The 26,400-nt window shown below is 37.8% G+C and overlaps 1 protein-coding gene across 2 annotated transcripts in view; it reads left to right on the top strand.

Annotated features, from left to right (window-relative positions):
- Positions 1 to 26,400, top strand: part of zmp:0000000755 (phosphofurin acidic cluster sorting protein 2) — an 82,753-nt gene that overhangs the window by 40,148 nt on the left and 16,205 nt on the right. For both annotated transcript variants that reach the window (XM_033979659.2, XM_033979661.2), the window contains exons 3-15: positions 4,408 to 4,497; positions 6,897 to 7,022; positions 10,692 to 10,854; positions 13,470 to 13,561; positions 14,674 to 14,754; positions 15,316 to 15,375; positions 18,996 to 19,147; positions 19,843 to 19,936; positions 22,397 to 22,480; positions 24,160 to 24,287; positions 25,157 to 25,289; positions 25,385 to 25,489; positions 25,993 to 26,099. In XM_033979659.2, coding sequence (XP_033835550.1) covers positions 4,408 to 4,497; positions 6,897 to 7,022; positions 10,692 to 10,854; positions 13,470 to 13,561; positions 14,674 to 14,754; positions 15,316 to 15,375; positions 18,996 to 19,147; positions 19,843 to 19,936; positions 22,397 to 22,480; positions 24,160 to 24,287; positions 25,157 to 25,289; positions 25,385 to 25,489; positions 25,993 to 26,099 — 1,415 coding nt within the window. The remainder of the gene's footprint in view (positions 1 to 4,407; positions 4,498 to 6,896; positions 7,023 to 10,691; positions 10,855 to 13,469; positions 13,562 to 14,673; positions 14,755 to 15,315; positions 15,376 to 18,995; positions 19,148 to 19,842; positions 19,937 to 22,396; positions 22,481 to 24,159; positions 24,288 to 25,156; positions 25,290 to 25,384; positions 25,490 to 25,992; positions 26,100 to 26,400) is intronic.

Genomic DNA, 26,400 nt, shown 5'->3' with positions numbered 1-26,400 from the left:
CTTTTGACAATTTTCTAAGGCAAGGCTGGTCATATGTTAGACAATAAAAATATGAGGGGTTATAGCTTTGTTTTGTAGTTGAGAAATTTTGGTTAATTATCGGTTTAATTTCTTTATCACTACTGAGAGTGAATTTTTATTCATTTTTCACATCTAGTTGTGTGGCCTGCCTCAGATTCAAAGTAGCTTGAGGAGAGCCATCTGTAACTTTGTTTTGGAATAATTATGAGGAAATTGAGGGTTCATTGTTCTTGTTTTCTTAAAGTACATAAGCCATAGAATATAACAACAACATACTTTTGAATTTTGAGATGAAATTTTTTCAAAAATATATATTGTGCATGATGTACTACTATGTAAGTCTATATAACCCATGTCTTTTGATTTACAAATATGTTCTTTCTCACAGTTGGAGAGTTCATTAGAGTAGCGTGTCCACAATGTTCCCCATCCGGCCCTAGAAAAGACCGGCTTGTATCAGCGAGAAGGATATTGTATCAGCCAGGAGGACAGAGCGAGTGGAGCAGAGGAGGGGAGCTGAGAGGGGGACAGAGGAGGGGGGCAGAGGACACTGAGTGCAGCCCTCCTCTCCAGCCTCTGTATTGTTGGTGCATGTGAGGCAGTTGGAGAGTGCTCTGCCTTTGTGCTGTGATTCATTGCACCAGGCCCAGAGCATGAAGGGAAAAGGCAGTATACAAGGCGTCTTTGTGTAGCGCTGCACATAGCCTGATATGAAGCTTTTCTTTTCTGTTGCAAAACAAGCATCGCACTGACACACTCTACAACAAGTTACTCCCGACGCATCCTTCACATGAGTAGAGTCTGCTAGTTGGGTAGTGAATACAACTGCATTCATCTATTGCAGTTGCAGTTTATTTCATCACAACCTATTGAGACAACTTCAGAACAATGGCATGATCAGAGTACTTAGATATAGCATAATGGTTCCTTCACAATTTATGAACTTGGGGTTAGATTGAAGCACAGATGCCACTTTACCTGCCTTAGCAACATGAGATTGAGTCCTTTCTCCAATAATTTACTGAAGTTCCAAGTTACTGTTATGTGCAATAAAAATCATTATAGGGGCTTTACATACTTTTTAGGTGGAGGAGTCTAAACCTTCTAATCTCCTTGGAGATGTTGTTTTGCCTGGAACGTTCCACAGAATGGCATATGTCTCCCTGGAGACCTGTATTTTTTGACAATAAAAAGCACCTTTTATTGGATAAATTAAATGCATTTGTACCGTACTGTGGAACATTCCAGGCAAAGCAACAGCATTTTCATGAGACAAGCAGGTGACAGACCCTCCACCACAAAATGTAAAAATAAAGATAATAATTTAGCAGCTTGTAAATGTCAACTGAGGAATAATAAAAAAGAAAATCACAACTGATGACAGATAAGATGGCAGTTTTTATGATGCTTTTTCCTTTGTGCAGTAGATTATAAAACAAAAAAAAATCCTAAACCTGCATAAACCATAGACTGTATAAAGAAGTGTGCTAAGGGAATGTAACGTCACCCATTGCGTTCAGTTCAAGCCAAATGAAGCTCATCGAGGCTAGCAGTTACAGAGCTGAATTTGGAGCCGACTTCCATATTTGCAATTTTGATTGTGAGTGTCTTAGCAACCAAACAGCCAATCCATAGCAAGGCTGATGACAGTAACGTGTCCCTTCCCGCCTGTACCTCCTGTTTAGCATGGAGTGGGCACTTAGCAACCCTGTCAATCAAAGCTGTTGCGAACGCTAGCAGGAGTGATCTCGGAGAAAGAGGGCTCCTGATTTGTCTGTTATTAGTGTTCATACAAATGGGTTAATGCAGACATTTTAAGACCAAAATGACAAGGCTCACCAGAGTTGATAGAGCTGGAAGATTGCTCACGTTCACTTCCTATTTGGATTGCGGCGGCTAGCAGGTTAACTACATCCATTTATATACACAGTCTATGGTATGATTGTAGAAAAAGAAGAGTTTACACATATTTAATGCATAATTAGATAATAATACAAAAACATCAAGCACATGGAAATGCTACAAACATTTATTGTCAGAGAAAAATATTTGAAGAAAGAATCCAATAGATCCATAAAATGGGAAAGTAAATGTTAAAAAGCTCATTGATTTTACTGGCCATTATAAAACAACAGATTTGATGGACTGTGGAGGGCTGCCATAACGTTCAGGTCATGTTAAAATAAAGTGCCAAACAAAGTGATCCAAGTTCATCCCTCTCCTATTTTTTATTCTAAAAATAAAAGTTCCTGCTCTCATAATCAGGATTTATATGGTGTTTTTTCACCCTGGCTGTGCTGCTAATTGCCAGTGGCGTCTTCTGTCACACCTTTGGTTCGGAGACATTAAAGCAGCGATGCTTTGACACCAGCTTATGTGTCAAAGAGCTTTATTTTTATCTGCAGACCGAGATGTGTCTGTGGGGTGCTGATATGCCAGGTATGTGCGGCTATCTGCTATTTCAGGGCTCATGCTAAACATCTTCCCGGAATCAGATGTGAACATGTTTGTAACTGTCCCCTATATCGTTCCCCTAAATGTAAATATAGTGGTATCAAATCTGCAATACACAGTTAAGCTGTAACAATAACAATAACAGTAACTATTAAATTATAACAACTAAATGCTTATATTCTGACTTTTTTGTCATTTTTCCCTTAATTAAGTTAATTACTTTTTCCCATTCAAGAGTAAATTGTTAATTGCTATGGCAACTCTTCTAATTTCACATCATTCTGAAAGCCATGGATAGCTGTTGTTTAGCATAGTTCTGCTAGCCTATTGGTGGTTTCCAGATTCTAAAATGTGATGATTTCATACATTCGGATGGGGGCCGGCCAGAGCCAGTTTTCACTATTAATTACATTGTATGTTTCTAAGAAATATATGAAAGCAGAATTTATGTTGAACCTAATCATTTCTATTAGTGACTAAATCCAAAGTAGTAGCATTATTGTGATGAAATATTAGAAAGGTAGAATTTAAGTGCAAACATCACAAAACTAGCCTCACTGGCCTGGTACTGACCTAATGGAAATAAACCTGATTTAAGTCAAGGTTTGGGTACTATACATATTCTAATATACAATGACCAGTAATGTATTTACTGTCCACTATTTGGATTGGGATTATGTTTTTTAATGCTTTTTTTCCCTTATCTCTGCAAGTGCCTTGACAGCTTGTGTGCTTGAATCTTATTTTGTCATTTGCATTGCCCTGTTTTCTGTCCTTTAAACGAAACACCAGGACACTCACTTAGTCATACTCTGTTGTTGATACGAATGTTTTTTTCTTGATTTTTGACTTAGGTCCATGTCTTTCTGTCTGTTATTTTGATAGCTCAGCAACAGCACAGTGCCATGTTTTCTACTCGAGGTCTGTTACAAGATTTAGCAGCTCCAATATCGTGCCCATCGAGCCATCCAGGCATTTCTCACCACAGTATTATGTCAGAGGCGGGATAGCTTTATGGCCCCATGTGGGTAATGCTGATAGTAATTCAACTTTCAAATTTACTCCATACCTGAAGGAATCTTTGACAGCCTTGTTTCTTAATTGCTGTAATTACAAAACACATGCATATGGCCTAAATCTGTACACTTAGTCTGTACACTTAACCAGCACTACATGCACTTGCTGATTTAATATAAAAAGAATTTGCTTGGCTAAAATGGTAACTTGATGAGAAACATGATCGACTTAATCCAAGGCAAACCTGCTAAAAGCTAAGGGCAGGTACTGTGAGGACTGAATCAGTGCCACAAATACGTAAATCCTTTGGCTTCTCGGTCAAATGGACCTTGTGCCAGCCTCAGAAATAGACCTGATTGAATGATTAGTGTTTAAGAGCTAACAGTCAAATATATGGCTTGATTGTGTGCAATAGGTTCTATGGTGATCATTTGGTAGCTATTACAGCATAAGGTGAACTTTGAGGACCTAGTAGTGAAAATGTACTCCATTTCCCATAATGTATTTTCAGAAATAAACAATGGTAGACCAATGTGGTTTTGTATCAAAGAGGAACCATGCTGTTTGTTTCAGTCAGCAAGGAGCCACATATAGGTATCGCAGTATAGACTTTATTTGAACACTTTTTGGTCTTGTGTTCTTATTCTGGGGTGACAGCAAGTAGACAAAGCAAGTACTTCAATACTACTACATTGCTGTTATTGATTGTAACAATAACCAGCAACCACAATATCACAACACTGGGAAGAATGCTAAATTAAAGGTTTGCTAGGACATTTTTAAAGAAAATCGTATTACTTCAGTATTGTAAATACTGGGAGAATATAGTACTGTGAGTTTTAGATTTGTTACATCTCTAAATTGTGTAACACATCCCTGCTTGTGGCTAAATTCTGATTTCCTGTGTGTTTGCAGGGCTCGAAGCGTCTGCTGCGTTCAAATGAGTATATCCTCCCTCCCAGCGGCCTGATGGAGACAGATCTGGAGCTGACGTTCTCACTACAGGCACGACCACTCGCATTACACTGTGAAAAGTCACACTTATGCATCAGCCTCTGCTCTGCTCCTCCATAGAAACGCATGTACTCTCACCAAAACCACCACTCTCTCTGCTGTCTGCTCTCACAGCTAACGTGTTAGGCTCAGCTCATGAATTTGTCTTTCATAACAAATTTATTCATTTACAGTTTGGAGTGACTCTTTTAGCTTTAATGGTCCAGATTTGTTTAAAGGTGCACTAGGTAGCTTTTCTAGTGGTGGGTTCCACAATATGGCATTAAACTCCTCACCTTTATATAGAGAGCCAGTTTTCTCTAGATTACACAGATAAATCACATAGGCAGTAAAGAATCAATATTTGGTTGTATTGAACTCAGCATTGCAAAATATGAGTTTTGAAGTTGTTGTTTAATTGATGAAATACTTACCCCTAAACTAAAATGTATATGGATACAGCTCTTTTGCTCTAGGCACTTCAGTCTTTACTGAGATGTCACTAAATGCCTTGAGGGATGACTACTTTAAATTCTGAATGTTATTTCATTATTTTGATCCAATTTCCATTTTTTATTTGACTTTTTTGTGGTAATAGGCTTTGCATTGCTTTTCCTTATCTCAAACACATTGGTCTGGCTTGACAGCACGGCCCCTTGGGGCTAATTTGTCATTAGCATATTCCCTTTTTTACGTCCACAATATAAAGGCCTAGTCAAACTTACTTACTTTCAGACTTGTATAAAAACTGCTATGAAAAAGCGGATGCTGTGATGTGTCTCAACCCTGCATTATTTAAACAGACATTTCATCAGTGTTGCGTAAACATTGCAGTATAAAAGGTGTGACAAGGATAAAAAAAAAACCCATTCGTTTGATCATAAATAGACCAGGTTTAAAATAGTTCAGACTGCGCAGGTGTTGAATCTGGTACTGCCCTTTAACTACTTTTAAATATAGGAAAAACATCCTTTTCATTTATTGAAGGCGACTGGTCACATGACTGCCAGAAATAGTTTTTACTGAGACCTCAGTTCAGGTCATGTTTGGTGTTTTGATTCCGCTGTCATCATTATCATCATCATCATCATCATTTGATAACCGTCTGTAAAAGACGAGCTAAATTATAATTACACAAATGGGAAACGTCAGTGTTCTGTCCCTAAAATGTGCCAAAATCTGTTCCTTCGCAGAATATTTATCTGATTGAGAAACGTTATTTGCTATACTGCATCACTTTGACTGTACATAAGGCATTTTAATATTCATTGTTAAAGCTGCTATACCTGATTCCAAAATGAAAAACAGAATTACTGTATTTTCCGGACTATACGGGGTATAAGTCGCACCAGCGGAAAAATGCGCAATACTGAATCAAGTCAATTTTCTTACAGGTATTACAAACACACCAGCGCCATCTATTGGTCAAACAAGTGAACTGTAATATGTAAAATCAACTGTTGCATGACACATATTTATTCTGCTACATGAAGTGTAGACAGTGAACTGAATACATGTCTGGTATGTTACTGTAAGATATTAACAGTTCATCAGATAACTAAAGCTTAAAAAACAAGCTAACAAGTTTACTCTCGACCTCACTCCAAATCACTAAATCGTCGCTTCTGAACCCCGTCAACTCCCGAAGTAGATGATGCGCCACTTCCGCGTGGCTGTCATACTGGTACACAAGCCTAGAGACCCCTCGTGTGGTTGTCAGTGTGACAGTAACAAAGATGTGAAATTATGTATTTAACCAATTTCACATATAAGTCGCATATGAGTATAAGTCAGATGTGACCCACAAACAAACTATGAAAAAAGTGACTTATAGTCTGGAAAATACGGTAGTTCACTTTAAATGATTTGCAGTAGTGGTTTATAAAGTTATTCCTGACTTACCTTATGCATTACGAACATTCTGATTATTCACCACTATGAGTTTATAAGCACTTTTCACAACTATCAGAGAGGTTAAAGCTAACAAAAACTAGCATGCAAATTGCACTTCCTTGTTAACTGGATAATAAAGTGCTTTCTGCTCTTTGTCTCACCCAGCACTAACTGCCAATTCATGACTTTTCTTTTGTATTCCTGTGCACAACTTTACCTTTTACAAACGCCAACATTTTAAACATTTTTTTCATAATCATTCATATTGAATCCGTGGAACAGCAAAATTAGCAGTGCATTTTGTAGTTTTATTAGTCCGAAGATGTAGCCAAAAGCTTATTCTCTGTTCTGTGCATTCTGCTGTTTTTTTCTCACCTTTCCTCTACTTGGAAACCATACAGAAATGGTAAACCTTGTTATCCATTACAGTTTGCAGCCTCTTTGCTTGTCTCTCTGAGTTTAAATCTTATACAAAGGTTGTCCATTATTATTTATACCCCATATGTTTTTATTTACAGTACCCTCACTTTCTGAAGAGAGACTCCAACAGACTCCAAATCATGCTGCAGAGGCGGAAACGCTACAAGAACAGAACCATTCTGGGCTACAAGACTCTGGCCGTGGGAGTCATCAATATGGCCGAGGTATGGGGCTGGATAAAGCATAGATTAAAAAGTGTTAATTTCACAGTATCAGCAAACGAAATCTCTAAGAACAAGGAGTGTTGAAAAAAATCTGACGCAATTGAAATGTAAATCAAAGATTTGGTTTTAACTGGTTTTGAAACCCAAGAATTGTAATAAAATGTCCTGACCATGCTCACACCACTGCAAATGACCTAAGAGAGCTACATGTGGAAAATTCCTACATATTTACTTAGCATTTTGTTGGAAGAGAACCATAAGGAAGCAACTCCCAGGTTAATGTATGAAAACCATCTGGAAACAACTGCCATAGTACCTTTGTTTTGAAGGTTGGTGGTTTGGTTTGAATCCTGCTCTTGGCATCAACATCAGTGGTAGAGTGGTCAGATCCAGTAGCCCACAGGTTAGAAGTTCAATCCCAGCTCCCACAGTAAAAACACTGCCATTGTGTTCTTGGGCAAGAGACTCACCCAGACATGCCCGCAGTGTCTGTGTGCACTGGTGTATTACTGTGTCAGGGCTCATCATCAGAGTGAGATTGAGAGAGAATTACAGATACATATTTGCATATTGTATTATATACTATTCCATATCACATTTTCCAATATCATTCAGCAGTAATATCTCCTGATTACATCACTTCTGCTCTCACTGTGAGATGCGTAATCTGTCCGGTGTAGGGTGTCATTTTGCTGTCACCCTCTGATTGACAGGAGCTACTCTCTGACATTGACTGACAGGGCTGTAATAAGGCCTGTAATGGGTTGAGTTTGAGAAGAAGGCCTTTGCGTTTCACTTCCCATGATTCATTGGGTCGCACTTTCTGCAGCCTGAGATTAGGAGCCATCTGGAGCTAGAAACTTTCTCATACACTATCCTCATTTGCATTAATAAATGTGTATTGGATTGAATGTGTGCTGTAATAGATCCATGAATAAGAGTGTATTTAAAAAGGAATTAAAGGTGCACTATGGAACTTTTCGGGTGAAGTGTTAGAGGTGTTTTCATTGCTAAAAAAAATTACCTTGAAAAACATACATTCTTACAGTGAGTAGACTTGCCTCTCCAAAGATATGACCTGTAGCTTGACCTTCTGATGCCACTTGGTTGTCTCCATGGAGATAGATAAACCTCTGATGCTGCTGCAAAAAGATTTAAACATATAGTGGTGATAAGCAGTAAAAACAATGATAACTAAATAGACTATACACTTATTCAAGAAACTCAGTGGAAAAATCCTTGAACTCCTTAGAATTGTCCTTGTTCTTACAGTATTTTCTGGATTTTAGTTCCTCATTTCATCTGCTGTGTACTTTAGACCCTCTCCCTCATATGGTCGAAATAATTTGTTATAGAGGTGTGTATGTGAGAACGCTCCACTCCACAGGCCCCTCTCTGTCGGCCTAATTACAGCTGAAGCCCTGTCCAAATTCAGACTCTGCTCATACTCAACAATGGCCTCCGGGGGCAGTTGACTGGCAGCTCATTATAATACTAATGCTATATTGTAATTTCACCCCTGCACTGTTTGGGAGCTCGCCATAAACAGAAAATCTCTATGAATAAAACTAAATTGGCCAACACTGTATCCTGTTTTGGGTAAATGTACTAAGTTTTGACACATATAGTAGTAAGCAAAGAATATATTTTACTTCCCAAGTGTAGGATGAAGTAAATTGATCCTTACTAGGACAAGACAATATTGGATATAATTATCTCAAGATCCCCCTTATCACCTACAAAGTCCTCCATAACCAGGGCAATACTTCAGTGACCTGTTCCATCCCCAGCCACCCCACCCGCCGCCTCCAATCAGTTGACTCAGATCTCACTCCGACAGTCAAACCAAAGCGCTGGACCTCGGGGGCCTGAGCCTTCGTCATTGCTGCCCCTACTCTCTGGAACTCTGTCTCCTTTCACATCTGAAACTCTTGATTCCCTACAGTCTTTCAGAAAGCTTTTAAAAACCCAGCTGTTCCACATTGGATACAATCTCCAATAATGTCTCTGTTATTTTTACTGTATTTTGCAGTAGTCGAGTGTCCCAGTGCCTATGTCTTTGAGTTTCTATTATAATTGACTCTAGAGAATATACTTAAAGATGACATTCATAATATTTGAACTAACTTGGGTTAAGCTTTTTACGGAAAAGTTTCAAGTTCTGCTTTCACATCCTCACATCCTTCATTTGTTCTTATTTGTGTGTTTTCAGTCTTAGCAGAGCCTCCACAGTCAGTTTTTAAACTCCTCCGAACTTAGCGGAAATCTCTGTCTTCCTCCCCTCGCAACTGAGAAGAAAATGATACCACGATATTTCAAACTTCATGCCGCTACCACAGCAAATGACGATATACCATGGGTTATATGATATGACCATTTACTGATAACATGAATTTAAAACAATACAAAAATACATCTAAAAGAGGCCATAGCCAAGCCTAAGTCAAGTTAATACTGGTCTGAGTGAAGGTCAAAACCAGGACAAATCCAGGATTGGCATTTAAGCATGTCTATATCAGGACATGCAGTTTAAAATAGGGAAAAAAAAATAAAAAACAACAAAAATAAACTCTTAAGTACGTAAGTACCTCTAAAATAAGCTTACATAGTAACAGGGGCTCCTTTTCTACCTCTGACAAAACTGCATATGTAACTATGCTGGTAATTTCCGAATTCCCTTTGCTAATATTTTGGGTAGAATTGGCTTTGTCTCTGTGCAGCAATTCATCATGTATAATATTGAAAGCACCCTCTCGATAGCGCTCCAATTGACGACTCATTCCCCGATACAAAGTGTCTTATGCAAACTAGTTTTCCCTCCTAAATGGTGTGAGTAAATTGACTTGGCCCATTTAAACATTCAGAATGGGAAAAAGATGAGTGTTGTGATGTGCTAATAGAGATTTATTTAGAAAGCGCAAAGCCACAGATTGTAATCAGGGCTGAGTTTACTCAAGCAGAACACTGTGTGCAACTGAAGCCATCACAATCTCGGCTGGATCAGTGTCGCTTCAGAAATGAGAAACGCAGATAAAATTCTTCCATTTTGCCCGACACGAAAGAAATGTTATTTGTTCCTTTATTCAATTCGGGAATGGTGGCTTGTAAAATATGTCTGAATTAGGCCTTTGAAGCTACATACAACTGGGTTAAACTACAATAAAAAACATTGAATACACACAATCTATATTGTTTCAGCTTAAGGAAACTTTTTTGAGGGTTTGACCCACTCAGGCTTTGTAGATTAAGCGCACGATGGCTGAGCAGCTAGCACTCTCACCTCACAGCAAGAAGGTGCCGAGTTCAACTGCTGGGTCACCTGGGCCTTTCTGTGTGAAGTTTGCCCAAAAAAACCCACCCAGACACAGGGGAGAAATAGGCAGTCTGAGTAGTCTTGATCAAGCCTACCTCAAGATCTGAAGATGAGTCCCAGGGTACCGCACTGTGGTGCCCACTGCTCCTGACTAGTTGCCCCTACTGCATCCTACAGGGACAGTAAAGACTAACCTAAACTTACCTACCTTCTACCTTCTTGAAAATGTTTAAAAATTAATTTTCATTTCTAAGCAACTTTAGTAAATCAATTTGAACTGTGTACTAAAGTCCTTTTATTATTTTGGTTGTGATAGCTATGACGATGTTAATCCTGGTTATTCTGGCTGTGTGCAGGTGATGCAGCACCCCACAGACGGGGGTCAGATCCTGGGTTTGCACAGTAATGTGAAGGAGGCTCCGGTGCGAGTGGCTGAGATTAGCGTCTTCTCTCTGTCCTCTCAGCCAATCGACCATGAGGATGGCAGCGGGCAGGCGGGACGCAAGACCAAGACCTCAGGTGACTGTCTAGGGAGAGAATATAAATGCAATGTATCAAACAAATCAGTTATAAAGTTGTTACTTTATTTCTTTAACTGAAAATTGTTAGCATAACATTTCTAAAATACACCATGCTTTTAGAAAACTTTGCCTCACAGCTAGTAAGTCTTATCATAAAGTTGTAGAGTATAGATAATGCAAGGTAATACATGGCAAGTCATTTTAAGTACATTTCAAGTACCCTTAATCAACACAGTTTTAACAACTTCTATTGGAGGTTCCTTAGTTTTTTTGGAAATCTCTAAAAATAATTGTCACAACTAACTATTCTCTCACAATGGCAAAACCAAACAGACAATTTACGCAATACAATATCAAGCTACTGTTATTGAGACTACAGAGGGATGGTGTTATCATGAAGTAGTGCAGATAATGAATGGTCATTTGTTGTACATTTTACTTCATTAAGAACACTGTTTTTACAACTTTTGAAATTTCTTCAGTTTACTTTCAGTTTTCACATTCTCTAAAAACAAATTATCTTTTACAATGGCCAAGCCTAGTACTAATGACATCAGACGAGTGGACTAAGGGACATAGGGATTGGGAGGGACCTCTTTTGGCAGTCTGAATCAGTCACTCTGCAGTAGGACGTGGGAGCACTACAAGGGTATTCTAGATCAGATTTACATTACTAACATGATATTGAAGGGTCAACACTGTATAATCCATTGGAGAGAGGCTGTTTTCTAGCCAAAATAGTGACCATCTTTTTGACCCCTATTTGGCTCAGTGGAAACGGTCTGCCCCCACGCCCCTAAAGCGTGGGTATAATTCTGGCCTACGCCCTCTCTCCCCTCACCACATGGCTTTTATTTCCCCAGTGAGGACATGCTCCACTGTATTAGACCCAGGCCAAGTTCGAGGCCAAGGATATGTTATTCTCTTCAACCATGGCAGTTATGTGGAGTTGAGAGACCAACAGATGTGGGGCCTATCACCTTACCCTGCTCTAATTCTGGGACGGGGGGAGAGAGGGGAGAGAGAGGGGGCTACATAGCTGGAGCGGTCCCGTCATGTTCTGGATGTTATTAAAGAGGCCAACATAACACATGAGTTCATGGGACAAGAATTAGACCAGTGTCACTACCAAGAAGAGTCTATCTTTGTGCTTAATATCCATGAATCAGGAAAGGAAGGAGCGGCGGAGAGGAAGTAATGGGAAAGTGATTGCACACCTGAACGCCTGTAAGCTCTTCAACTGTGAAATCTCCCTGGATGGGAAAGATACAGTAGATATAGTGGTTGTGCCCATGCAAAGCTGTAGCAGTAAGGTTTGGTTTATAATCAGTTTTAAATATATTTCTTAGTAGCTCTTTATAGTCTTATTATACACACTTTTATCTTTTATGTCAGAATATAAAAAGTGGTAGAGTCAGCAGTAGAGTTGTCATAATAGTAAAATTAAATACTAAGGAAAACACTTGATACTTGACACAGATTCCAATACCACAATGATAATAAGAAAAAACGCAACCAAAAAAAACAAAAAAACGGTGGGAAAACATGGTCTTTCGCAATTTCATACGATACACCGTATATGGCTCACGTTAAGGCGCTACATGCAAAATATGTCTATATCCTGCACTTGATATTGTATGATGTGTCACAGCTTTACAACAGTATTTCTTTATTAAACCACTACATGCAGAAACTGCATGAAGAAATTGCACTCTATTTAATAATAAAATTGTGAATATATCAACTGATTTTGATACTAGTTTTAGTATAGATTTGCATTTTTTGGACATGATTAATCATCTAAAACTTATTTTTTTTGCACATGTAGCCATTTTGTATCCAAGCTAAACATTTCTAGTCCAGTGTTATTCTTAGTATTTTCTCTTGCAGCAGAGGACTTCCTCTCCACTAGAGACTATATTGAAAACAGTTGCTCTGATAAAACATTGTCCTTGGGTCTGCTCTTTGTAAGGCCAGCCTGTTAACTTTGTTTCACATATAGGCGCGTGTCTAGAGCTGTCTGTTTTGGTTTGACACAGCCCAGACCTACACATATGTTTTTAGTGGTCTAACCAGTTCTGGATCAATTACCTTATATTTTCACAAGAAATTTCATAAAGACAAATTCAGAAATGTTGAACCTAATAATTTTTATTAGACACAAGATTTTCCTGCTACAGTCACCACAACACTAACTAGCCCTATCCTAGAGTTAAAGGTGCTACTTTATAATTCTTGTAGTTGCTGCCACCTGCTTGTCTCCATGGAGTAGTCATCTAGAATGTGCCACAGTACGGCTTATCTATCTCCATGGAAACAAACCAGTAACCAGTATATAAGTTACTGGTCAAATCTGTGCTAAGGTGACCCCACTCCTAGTAAGAATGCACATTTTTCAAGGTATTTTGAGACACAAAAACATCTGTAATAGAATAAATGTAAGATTGATATGTTTTTTGCCATACGGTAAAACAACCTAGGTAAAGCAATAATGCACTCTTCACCAGAAAAGTTACATAGTTCACCTTTAACACTACTAGGCCTTTAGAATGTACTCAATGTAGTGATGCCATAATGATTTCTCCTGGTGTGTTTTCATGGGGCTCTCCTCAGACCGCTCTCCGGACATGGACAACTATTCTGAGGAGGACGATGACAGCTACTCGTCTGAGCAGGAAGCCAGTGACGACGCAGTGCACGGCCAGGTCAGTGTCCAGAAATACACACCAGTACTGCGGTGGTACTACAACGTCAACAAGTGGACTTTTAAAATGATATACTGGAGTTTGTATTATGGCCATGTGCATGTTCTCTGGTGTAACACAGCTGTACAGAAACATATTATGTTCACTGTTTCACTGTTTTTATTAATATTAGTTAGAGGAGTCTTTTTTGTCTGAGGCTAATGACCAATAAAATATTTAATTACACTACAAGGGCATGAAAAGGCTATGGTTAAAGTACATAAAAAAGTACATAAAAAATCCCCAAATTATTTGAACCTCTCAAATGCCATAATTTCATGCAATGACTGTAATCATCAACCTCCTGAGATTTTAATTTTCTACATCACTAACCGCTACAGGGAAAAAAACATCTCAAAACAACAAAAATACAATCACTATAGCAACAACAATTTAATATCTGGTACTTATTTTAAAGCTCAACTTTGTACAGTTTTTGAATAATTATGTTACAGTGAAGAGAACAGGACATTCATAGCAGCCCATTCATATAATTGAACCATACAATCAATCCATCAAGTGATCAACAATTTTATTAATCCCCAAAGGGCTGTTCAGTTTGCAGATCTCTGGTCATGTCAACAAACCATAAATAAAACTATGTACATACAACATGTTCAACAGGAAGGGGGAGGCAATGTACAAAAAAAATTATAGCAGGATATTCTTGGAGCCAGATCACGATTACTAATGTGATTCTTCTGAAAGTTCACACTGCATTGCAATTGGCTCATTCAGGGCATTAGTGATGCAGTGGAAGTATGGATGGGAAAAGTTTTTTTTGTTTTTTTTTCTTAGAGCTGCAAGAAAACCGAATAGTGAATCACAGTATGTCAAATTTACCAAATAGCATATTGTCACAGGAATACAATCATGATTCAGTTTTTATTTAGGAGACACATTAGCAAGATTACTTTACATTTAAAAGTTTGATTTCAAATAAGTGGGTGGATAATAATTAACATAAAAAAATACAGACACAAAACAGAAACTAAACATCAGCTTGTACTTTCTATTTGTTTGCACAAGCAAATTTTTATAATAAATGCTTTTGTGTTCCAATGTAACTGTAGGATCTTTACGATGAAGATGATGAAGTGAGGAAGCCAAAGAAGGCAAGACGGAAAATGATTCGAACCACCTCCATGACCAGGGTATGTTTCTCTCTTTTCTATTCACCTCATTCTGGATGTTGTGGCAGCAAATAAGTTCTATGGATTACAGAGACGTTTTAAAGCCTCCCAGAGAATCGGTGCAGTGTTGACTTATCGGTGCACATGAACATTGAACATTTTACACAAATCAACCCACTTGATGTCATATTTTTTCTCAATCTTTCCATTGAAATTAAGTGCCAACCCAAAGAAAGTGTGATTTGAAGCATTTAGAGGCAAATCAGGGGTGCAATAAGGTCCTAGGGTTTGTGTTTGCCAATCATTTATCTCTTCGTAACCTCTTAGACCTGTGTTTGTCATTGGACACGCTTTTAGGAGCCAGAGCACACCATGTTCCCTTTGCCTAAACTATTAGTGAGACTTGGATGAACATGTAAATGAATGTGAGGTTCACTGGACTGAGTCAAATGATGTCCTTTGTGAATGAGTAATCCAGACTGAGAGAGCCCATAAAACAACAGCCAAGCAGTCGTGCCAATTTAATCTGTACTGCTTCTGTCTCTCACTGTGCATTGCATTCATTATTTTGTTTTTTTGTAGCAACCCAACTTTAAGCAGAAGTTTGTGGCCTTGTTGAAGAGGTTCAAAGTTACAGATGAGGTAAGTGCTATGAAATATTATATAACTTTAATCAAGCTCAATGCAATAAAGGGACTCCAAAATGTGTCAAATTCTCTTCAAACCAATTTGTGAATCCCCGTTCCACCAGCCCTGAAAACCATACTTATTTTAAAGAAATGAATTAATAATTTTCCATTTAGTTTTTTGATACATAGACACGTATCAGTTGTTGCTAGCACATTTCCAGTTTTACACAAGCATCTTGATGTGGCTGTAAGGGCAATTTGTACTAAGTTGCACTGGTTGGAGGATGGGTCAAATGCAGACAACAGTTAAGTCTACAAATTAAGCATTATTATGTTGTTTATGTTAATGTCCCAGTCCCTGAGTCTCTTAAATTGGAGCATGCTTACAGTTACAATGTGTATACAAGTATAAGTATAAAATATAATCTGAATGTATTTGTCATTTCAGTTTAAATAATACCTCAGTGCTTGCGCACCTTTAAAAAGAACAATTTGTAGAAGTATATATTAATTTCATAAAATGTTCCAAAGTTAGTGTATATATAAGGTGCATTTGTATCATGAAAACATAATAGCTATTGAAATGCATATTGTGCAAAGTGCATATCACTAAAACCCCTTGAGCCGAGAATAATAAACAAAATACAGTCTGCTTATGTAAGTCTAAACCCCGGTTGCTCACACTTTTGAATAGTTTGTCAGTGGGAGTCATGTATTACTGAATCCATTAGAGACCTTTTTGTATATCATTTAATCTAATGATAAACGGGGGCTTGTACGTGGCCTATTTCGCCCTGTTGTTCCCGGCTCAAGTGCAGAATGAATGTTCCTGAGGATTGTACATAATAGAGTTTAATCGGGTCACCACTATTTTGTATGCATAGACCATGACTGTCCATTAGTAATAATCCATGCCTTTATAATGATAATAATTACCTCAGATGTTACGCTGTGGGTAAAAGGGAGATTTTCAGTCCCAGAGGATTGTGGTTTCTAAATCCCTAGATAAGAACCACAAATGTCCAGCTGTAATGAGATAAACTTGTATTTAGATGTATGCTGTAATCTGAATGGTGAATTGCAATGCTTTTTCACTTCATCTATATGCTGAGCATTGCTATCTGTAGACTAGCGGGTATTTTTCTCACACTAAAGCTGCATCGGTGACATAATGTGTAGTATTTGGAGTTGTTAATTATACAATGACAAATATTTTGTTTTATTTATAATAGATTTGGGATTTACAAGTGGTCAAAGTAAGTGGTCATTGCTGTATTGATTTAGATGTGAGCATTTAACCTGGATGCAAAAATGCTGAATGCTGTATGTTAAAATTCAAAATTGGTCCAAACATGGTGATTTTCAGTATCATTCTTGGATCCATATCAGTATTGAGTATTGAGACTTTATCTTGGTATCAAAATCAAGTTTTAATTTTTAGTATTAGACAATGTAAGGTACTCGCATACTGGAATAAAACAATATTTTAGGAACAGCTATATTTACGGAAAGTGTGTGTGTAGTCAGTAATAATTTTTTTCAATATGTGAACTAGTTTTATTCAGAGTTTAGTTTCAGTCCCACTTATCTAGGTAGTGATTTTCTGACCTTGCATAACCAATTTTCAGGTGATAACAAGATAACGTCAGATGGATTGTAGTCATGATGTCATACAGGTGATGAAAATCCATTTAAAAACATTAGTTCATCAAGATATAAGGTGCGGTCACAATTTTGGACCTGTTCAAGTCAAGTTTAGTCCTGGTAGCCTAATCAAAGTTTACTTGTGGGTTCAGTCCTGGTTTAGTCCCTATTTTTTGGTTAATGTGCAAGTAGACTTTTGACTGCACGGTGTAGGGCAGTACAAGGGTAGTAATTTCTAGTGTTTCCTGGTATATTTGCTGCAGTCAGGTGCACTAGTGTGTGAGACTTAACCTGCCTGTTGCGTAAAAGGCCCTGGTTCAGTGGAGGAGGTTTGTGGCTGCAGGTGCTGATCTTTTATCACGTTCTACCTCTAATCCGCTCCCTGTGTCAGACGGCCAGTCTAAAAATACACGGGCCACAGGAGGGATAGAGAGGGAAAGAGAGGTAGAGAGCTAAAGAAGGGAGGGATAAATGGAGTGAGAGAGGTGGGAGAGAAAGAGGGAGAAAGGCAGAGGGCGAATTAAGGGTAAGAGGAGAAGGAGGAAGTAGATCGGGGCTAAGGAGCTAAAAGGAGAGAGGGGAAACAGAACTGAACGGAACTGAGAAAGAGAGAAGAGAAAGAAAGTGAGGTAAAGAGGTAGGTTGGAGTGAGTATGTGAAGAATCGAGAAAGTGAGAGAAAGAAATAGATAAAGTGAGGATGGAGGGAGCTGAAGGAGGGAGGAAGAAAGACAGAAGAGGATGAAAAAAGAGAGGTGAATTGGTGTGAGAGAGGAGTAAGGTAGAGAGATGGGAGGAAATAAGTGAATCTTTATTTGTCCCACAGTGTTGGAACAAACAATTTAAGAACAGCAAGAGAATAGAAATAGGCTCTCAAAAATCAAGGTAAATAAATATTAGATAAATAGAGAGAAGGGAGAGATAGACGGACTTGAGAGAGGGGTGTTGGGAGGGAGAGAGAAGAGGACAAATTAGACAAAAGATGGGAGAGAGGGAACCTGTGTGAGGAACGGAAAAGACAATGGGGATCTAAAGAAGGGGGGAGATATGGGAGGGTGCAAGAGGAATAAGGTAGAAAGATTGGAGGAAGGAGGTCAGGAAGAGAGGAGAGAAGGATAAAAAGGAGGGAGCAGGAGAAAGGGAGGGAGATGGGGGAGGGACAGCCTGTTTATCTGCCTCCTGCCAGCTCTTGCTCTTATGGAGTGGCATTAATCACCTGATTAGTTCAGGACTGCCTGTGCTCTGCTCTTGTGATATACCTCCCCACAGAGCAGCCCAAAGCTCTCAGCAATCACACACCACTCACTCACCTTTTAATTGACCCGCTTAGGACCAATACACAGGAATATTTATACCATAGACACCTCCTTTTAACTCATGTATAAGTAAAGGAGCAGCCAAGTCCAATCAATCACTTAATGTATTTACTAGTTGCTACAATTTATGATCCTTTATTTCTTTGTAGTGGCAAGTCCATGAACTACTGCTGTCTATAATTAAAGATCTATTTTTATATAGCTCCATCCTCATTTACCTCCACTACAGAGCTCTACAATCAGTTTTCTCCTGAAGCAAATCCCTTTATTCCTATTCCTATATACTTTTCAGGAACAAAGTGAAATATTAAAAATGTTAAGACATGACTGAGGCTAATTCTCTATAGGGTAATTTAGAAATCTGTGAAAATGTATCATGCATCAATGTATAGCAAGTTTTGGATATACATTTTGATTTGATTTTAATTCATTTGTGACAGATTGGACAATTTGGTGTTGAAAAATGTGTTTATCCTTACTGTTGTTGTGTCTCTGGGCAAAACATTTCTCCCATATTCACATTGTCTAGATGTGAGTGATATTGACAACTTAAAATTAAAATTATGACAAAAATTTAAATGCAGTATATTCATAACACTTTAAATTTGTGCACAAACCAAAATGAGGTAAAATATAACTGATAATTGACTCTATTACTGTTCGTATTATGACAGGTCTTGGACTCTGACCCGGTGGACCAGACTCAGGAGGTGGAGGAGGACCTGGACCTGCTCTACGACAGTCTAGAGGTTTATAACCAGAGCGACAGTGGGCCCGAGATGGAGGACAACGAGAGTGTTCTGAGCACGCCCAAACCCAAACTCAAGTATGTACCATTTAAATCGGCAGGAAATTACATCTAAGGCCACAATATGAATTATGTAATGGTTTAATAAAGAAAACATAATATCCCTAATAAATACAACATACTTTAATCATGAGCAAGGAGCATACTGGAGTCTATAGGAAGGGATATATTATATAGATATACAGATAGACTTGTACTTGAACCTGACAGGTTTATGTGAATAATAATGTTCTATATTCACATCAACAGTGGAAATAGTTCAGTCATATTATTATTAAAGTGTTTTGCTATAGAATGAACACCTTACCACTAAATACCATTACAGTAACACTTTATGATACTGTAATGATCTGATATTGTTTATTTAGTTTAGAATTAACAACTTGTATTGTTCCTGTAACTGTTTATGTTGTTTTGCTCTTTTTTTGTTGTGGGTTACGGCCTACAGTAGCCCTTACATTCAGAATATAAACAACCAGAAGAAATTTAGCATGTTTCCTGACACCAGAACGCTACAATATTGAATTACTGAATTAAGTTTTTGTTCCTGCTTTATTAAGGCTAATTAGGTTTAGCTATTATAACCAAGTGTAACACTACTGAGCCAAAAACTATATTTACTTTTACCTATGTTATAACCACTACTGTTACATCTACCGTTATATGTTCTTCACTATTTGTACAGTTTAGATGGTGTTTTTATTTTGTTTCAGGCCTTTTTTTGAGGGGATGTCTCACTCCAGCTCGCAGACTGAGATCGGCAGCATCCACAGCCACAAAAGCCAGCAGAGGGAGCTGTCCTGTCCTGTAAGTCCTTGTCTTAATTAGGAAACCCCTCCGCTCTTCCTCTGTTCACCCTGTATCCCAGTGCTGGCTTTAAATGGACTACCCTGTAAACATGGTTATGTAAGGCAACTGCCCCTGGGTACTGTCAAAATGTCTGCCAACCCCAGTGTGCTGTTTATAGTGGTCCCCGGAGTCCCTTTCAGTCCATTTTACAACATGTGAGGAATCCTGGCTACGAATGCAATGAGACTAGGCTTGTCACGAGAATTACTATATCAATTTATCATCCAATAATAACTCGCTCTTATTTTTCTATTTCGATAAAATTTGAGTTGCTGAATGTGGAATTATTAACATGTGTACAACTCGTTATAGATTATCTTGCTCTCTGACTTCTCAAGTGTTTCATAGTGCTGTGTTTATTTATGGTTCATTCATGTTTTCTTTACTCTAGGTTTCATTTAGACAGGGGTTTACCGAGATTGTTTTGTTTTAGGGTTATTATGTCAGTGGCATAAAGTGGTACGCAATCAGTGTTGATTTTGTCAAATTAAATATCTTATCAAGTTTTGGCCCAAAACTAAAAGCAAACTAATTCAAACATAATCAGTGATCACCAAAACTAAAAGTACAGAATATTTAAAAGGGAGTTTTAAGTTCCTCTTTTCTATCACAGAGCACCAAATTAGGCAATAAACAAAATAAATGTCCAAGAAACATGTCTGTGTGCATGTCCCATTAAGCAATGCCATATAATTACCATAATTGCAATTCTAATACATAAATTTATGGATCATGGATTTAGTATTATTTTTATTGACTAAAACTAGACAAATTCTAAAAGAGATTTTTTGACAAAATCTTGACATAAATGAAATAATAAATGATTGTGAAAAAGAACTCTGTCTTCAATATAATTGTTTATCACAATATTTGTTTTATGTTACACTTAACAATAGAGTTCTGGATCAAACACCAAAAAAGGACACATACAAAATGTCTCAGAGATGAATTGGTGAAACCAATTTCTATCTATAGAATCAGAATACTTTTGAATGACTGCTACGTTTAGTAGTTAATATCTTAAATCTCCATTGATTTAACATTAGGCTAACTGAAAATTGTCTGAGAGGCGACAACACAAACCCAATCTGTGTTATCTTGGAATAAATGCAAACCTGAAGCTCTCAGATTGGCACACCAATGAAAACAGCACTCCTTTGCCCAGTCCACCCCCGCTGGTCCTTTTTGTATTTATAGGGACTGACACTAAATGACCCCTCTGCTGCCATTGAAAACACAAATAAGCCGCTTCGGTGAGACACAAGACGGTATAGAGCAATTCCTTCACCCCCCTCTCGGAGATTTACGGCTCTTGGAAAACAACAAGGCCAGAGAAAGAGGAAGGCGTTTTTGACTTATGACACGAGCAGTCCTGTTTATAAATATCCCAGAATCCACTTTGGCTTGTAATAAAAATGACTGCTGTGTTTTGAGCAGCCATAGCTCTACATTTGGCCCCATAAATGTCTTCAGCCAAAGTCCATAAACATCTCTTGCAGGCAGAGTGTAATACTTTGATCCAGTATAAGAATTAATTTAGAAACATGTTACAAAATGCACTCCAGTGTTAAGAGATTTATGGTGTGGTGTTTCAATTAAATAGTCAGCTGATTTAGAAATAATGTGATAATATTAAGTACACTTTTTGTACCACCATCTGCTTGTCTCCATGGAAATAGTAGTTGCCTCTGAGATCTTTCACAGTATGGCTTTAAACATATCCATCATATCTATCTACGCACAACATATCTATCTACAAATATATCTATCTATCAAACTACAGACATATTTATTTACCAGCATTTAATGAAGGATGTTCTAGTTGTGTTACCTGCTTGGCTCCATGCAGATTGATGAAGTTTAATGCCATACTATGGAAAATTCCAGACAAGCAATAGCATCTCCCTCTTCAAGAAACGTTATATAGAGTGCCTTTAAAATAGTTTTTCATGAAGCCAACATGAGACTAGTAGTAAATACCAAAAATATGTACAGTATTTATTCTAAAGATAGACTGATATATTGGGCTGGTATTTGGTCTTTTTTAGCATATCAGCCTTACATCTCCATCATAGGCCGATATTTTGTTTTGGTCAATCTACTCCCTAAAGAATACACACAAAGCTTTATATTAACACTTTAATATGAAGAGATAGTTGCACAAAACATGACTACACCGCTCTCTTATAGGTTTGTGTTAAAAAAAAGGCCTTTGGGAGTTTGTAGGAAATTTAAATTACATAATTTGGACCCAAAAAGATCTTATCAGCCATTGGTTACTTTGGATTCTAATCAATCGGCATCAACCATGAAAAACCTGTATCGGTCAATCTCTGATTTCTTCTTGAACATTTCTTGTATCTGTTTGTTCACAATTTGAAAAGATATAAACAGATTTGTCGTGTATTTGATTTACAGACAGGAGACTTTCTGACCGTTGACAGATGTAAAGTGCAGAGCAGCCGGTACCAAGACGAGAGCATCAACGACGCCGCAGCCGGGGTACGCTCTCCCACACTGCACCTGTATTTTTACTCTGTTTCCCTTTGGCTATTTCTTTTGTTGATGTTATTTTCTATCAGCTTGAGTGCCCTTCTCTACACATGGGTCCTAGTTATTTTCCAAGAAAGAGAATGAGACAAGACGAGGAGGGCAGGCTCTCTGAACAGTATAGTCATCCATTATAGATCAGTGGAGGAGACAGGACGACCTCGTGCAGAATAAATCTCATCTGATTGTTTGTGTTTACTTGTTAGTTGTTGTCAGGTCAGTCTAACCTTGCACGTCAAACTATCATGACCCCCTTCTGCGTAGCATAAGGACTCTAAGCACAAAGTGAAACTAACCCGGATCTAAAATGAGACTCAAAAACCACAGAAACTAGAGTGTATCTGCTCCCACCTGTGTCAAGATCATGACTTTTTACTCCTCTTTATCACACCGAGCTAGCATCATTATCTGGCATCAAAATCAGCCGCTAAACTCAATTATTCAGTAGGCCAGCATACTTCTGTCTCCTGTCTTCTCCATCTAAGCCTTTCAAAGAGATTGGAAGAGTGTGTTGTAGTTGTGGCTCTCATTAGTAATGCTGGCTTATGACTTTTTTTTTGAGTCAGCACAAACAGGTTGGAGGAAGCAGGAGCTATCCATGGGTTTCAGAAGGAAACTCTGGCCCTTGCAATTAACAAACAAAATGTCAAAATCTTCCTTTGACATGAATCTTTGAATATTCTTTTCTAAAACTTCGAACAAATTTCAAGTCTAATACATAAGATCTACTGCCTCTTAGCGGATGTTGATTTGCACATTATTTTGGACTAGATTTTACACAGCATGCCAACCTTAATGTTCCTACAATATACATTAATATGTATTTGTCACAGTATCTTTATTGTCCCTCCAGCAGAACATGTTTCTGCAGCCATTCATTGAAAAACAATAAAAACATAAAGAAAACAAACACTACAAATTATGAAATGTATGCTCAAAAAGCTCCCCAAAAACAAATTAAACCAACAACAACCACTAAACATTTAAATGGAAATAATTAAATCCATATTTTGGTTTTCAACAGCACAACTCTTGAGTATCTGGTAACAACAAATATTGTGAAATCGGCAAGAGCCAAAAGTTTAGAAAAATGAATGTTTTGTTTGTCCAAAAGTTTGTTTTCCTTGCCCTCAGACACTTATATAACTGAAACTGTAAACAGAAAGTAATGCTGGGTAGATGCCATTGCACTTGTCCACTTAGTCTGTTTATATTGCTGACAGATCATGAAGTACTTATAAAAATACTACAAAATGCTACACCATCCAACCTATTTACCACCTTTCACCCACTACAGTAAAACAGAATGTATCTTATATCAAATGCATATAATCTGTGTATTTTTAGTATCCCAGGACATTGACACTTCATCTGCTGTTTTCATTTTTTTTCAAATTATTTCTTGGTTTTGTGGGATAGTACATGTGGTAAATATTCATCATAGTTTTAAATCAGTTCAGCGGCAGTTTATCTGAAAAAAGAGTTGAAAAGAAAAGTACAAGAATACAGGAAGTAGAGGTGAGTTCTAAAATGGAATACCTCTACATTTAACCTTAATTTAAGGAAATAAATGTGTTGTCATCTATTTTTATCAGTCAAATCATGTTTTACCTTCCTCTGGTTGACTTCAGGAGCCAGAGACAGACGATAGCGGTCCGGGGCCAGGCGAGGTGAGCAGCTGGGACGTCAACTCCGAGCGAGTGTCCAGCACGGTCGGAAAGCTCTGCAAAACCGAGTCTCAAAACCACATGTCTCCAAGGTAACAGGGCTGCGTACATCTGTATAAGGAATCAATATAGTCCCATACTACTAGTGCTGACACAATCACAAATGTTTCAGGATTTAACTGATGTTAATACCACAGTGATCATTTCTTCTTTAATCAACTCAAAATAATAGTCGTTCATTTATCTTTGTGCCGTCTTATGCCAATTCTGATATGACACACGGCCATTCTAAAACCATTCAGAAAATATCCAGCTTCATTTATTTAACACATTTTTCGATATAAATACTACTATGAGAATCAAGTTTTAATACTAGTTATATAATCTGTATTTTTTGACAGTATATTATCAGTAAAGTTTATACAACATTTGACCACAAAAAGAAGACCAAAAAAGTACTTATTTTAATAGTACTGCATTGTGGACACATAGTGCAGGTTGTAATACATAATAATTAATATGAAGAATTGTGTTTGGTATATGTTTAATCAATGCTTTGACAAACCCAAAAGAAAAGTACCCAAAAAACCTGGCAAATCTACAGCATATAATTTGCTTCTGTTGCTTATTCTTGCGCAAATAGAAGGGGAAAAAATGCCATATGTTTTTCTCTATGAATGATTATAACCAAGGTCAAGTGCTTATATAAGGTATAATGTCCTTATACTTTGCTCCCGTTTTCCAATGCCCTTCAAAGCATCCCACTGTAATAACCTATATCATCGTGGGTTGTTTGCATATCTCAGTATTGTAGTGTAAGCATGTTGTGTACTGCATACTGAAGTTGCTATTATCATAACTGCTGTAAACTGTATACATCTCCCGCAGTCATGTGGGAATAGACCTGTGTACATTGCTTTCGGGTGATGCATAATTGGATTTATTGCCCCTGTGTCCTCAGTAAAATGGACAACAAGCTGCAAAGGCGAACGCGTAGTACCTCCATGAAGGACAGGCAAAACTCTAAGGCCCAGAACGATCGCACCAGCAGCATGGAGAGTGAATGCTCCCCAGACTCCAGGCTTATAGCACAGGTACGGGTTTAAAATAGCATAATATTTGCACATATTGGCCTTGAACTACTGTATACTGTGTTTTATAATGTGTTTTTTTTTTTCTTTATCTAAAGGTTCCCAGGAAGTCTGTGTACGATCAGCTCAATCAGATTCTCATTTCTGACGAGCGGTTACCAGAGTGCATCATTCTCATCAACACTACAGAGTGGCAGGGACAGGTACTTGCTGTTGTGTACTGATGCTATAGCCTATATCCTAACAGGCCTTTCATGTTATACATTTTACATGATCTTTTAGAAATAGTAATATAAATTATTTAGTGTTTAGCAAGTTTTGGGTTTTGATATTATACAACAACCAGTTCACCCAGTTCAGGTTTGTTCTACCAGTGTATTTATCAGAATAAGAACAGAATTTTCCATTATTTGGCTTTTCGATTTTCAAACTTAGTTATAAAAATGTTGTTGGCATACTAAAAAAAACACTTGCACCTTTTTTATAATTAGCATCACACTGTAGGCATGTGGTTTATATTAATTAAAGTTAAATGTTCTACGCCTAGAATTTTATAAGCAAATTTTTTTAATTTTCATTCAATATACCCTTAAAAAAGAGTACAAAATGTAGTGCAACTACCGGTAACTAATATGTGCCAATGTTTTCTATATCTTTTTATAGTGTATGTCTATTGATCCCTCGCACCTCTCATGTTTCTGTGCAGTATGTAGCAGACCTGCTTCATGAACAGGGCCAGCCCATAGTGTCCACCTGCTCCGCTGCAGACGTCCAAGCCGCTTTCAACACCATCGTCACGCGCATCCAGAGATTGTGAGTGGGGCTCAGTGCTTTTATAAACCCACATGCTTGACATATAAATGACACTCCAGTGCACCAGTATAAGAATATGACTATTTGCCTGTTGGCTTCTGCCAACTGTCCATCGTCAACAATCAACTATTTTAAATAGTAAAATAGTAAAATTTCTAAATACACTGAGATAGGAAAGTTTTTTAAATACTTCAATGTGTCTATTTATAGCACATCTAGACACTCTAAAAAGTATATCACTGTTCCCAGTCTCAAAGGCAACAGACTTAACAGACCAACCTTGTCCAACCAATGGACCCTA

The sequence above is a fragment of the Periophthalmus magnuspinnatus genome, chromosome 15, assembly GCF_009829125.3.
Source record: "Periophthalmus magnuspinnatus isolate fPerMag1 chromosome 15, fPerMag1.2.pri, whole genome shotgun sequence".
Taxonomy (NCBI): Eukaryota; Metazoa; Chordata; class Actinopteri; order Gobiiformes; family Gobiidae; genus Periophthalmus; species Periophthalmus magnuspinnatus.
This window is presented reverse-complemented; position numbering and strand designations above follow the sequence as displayed.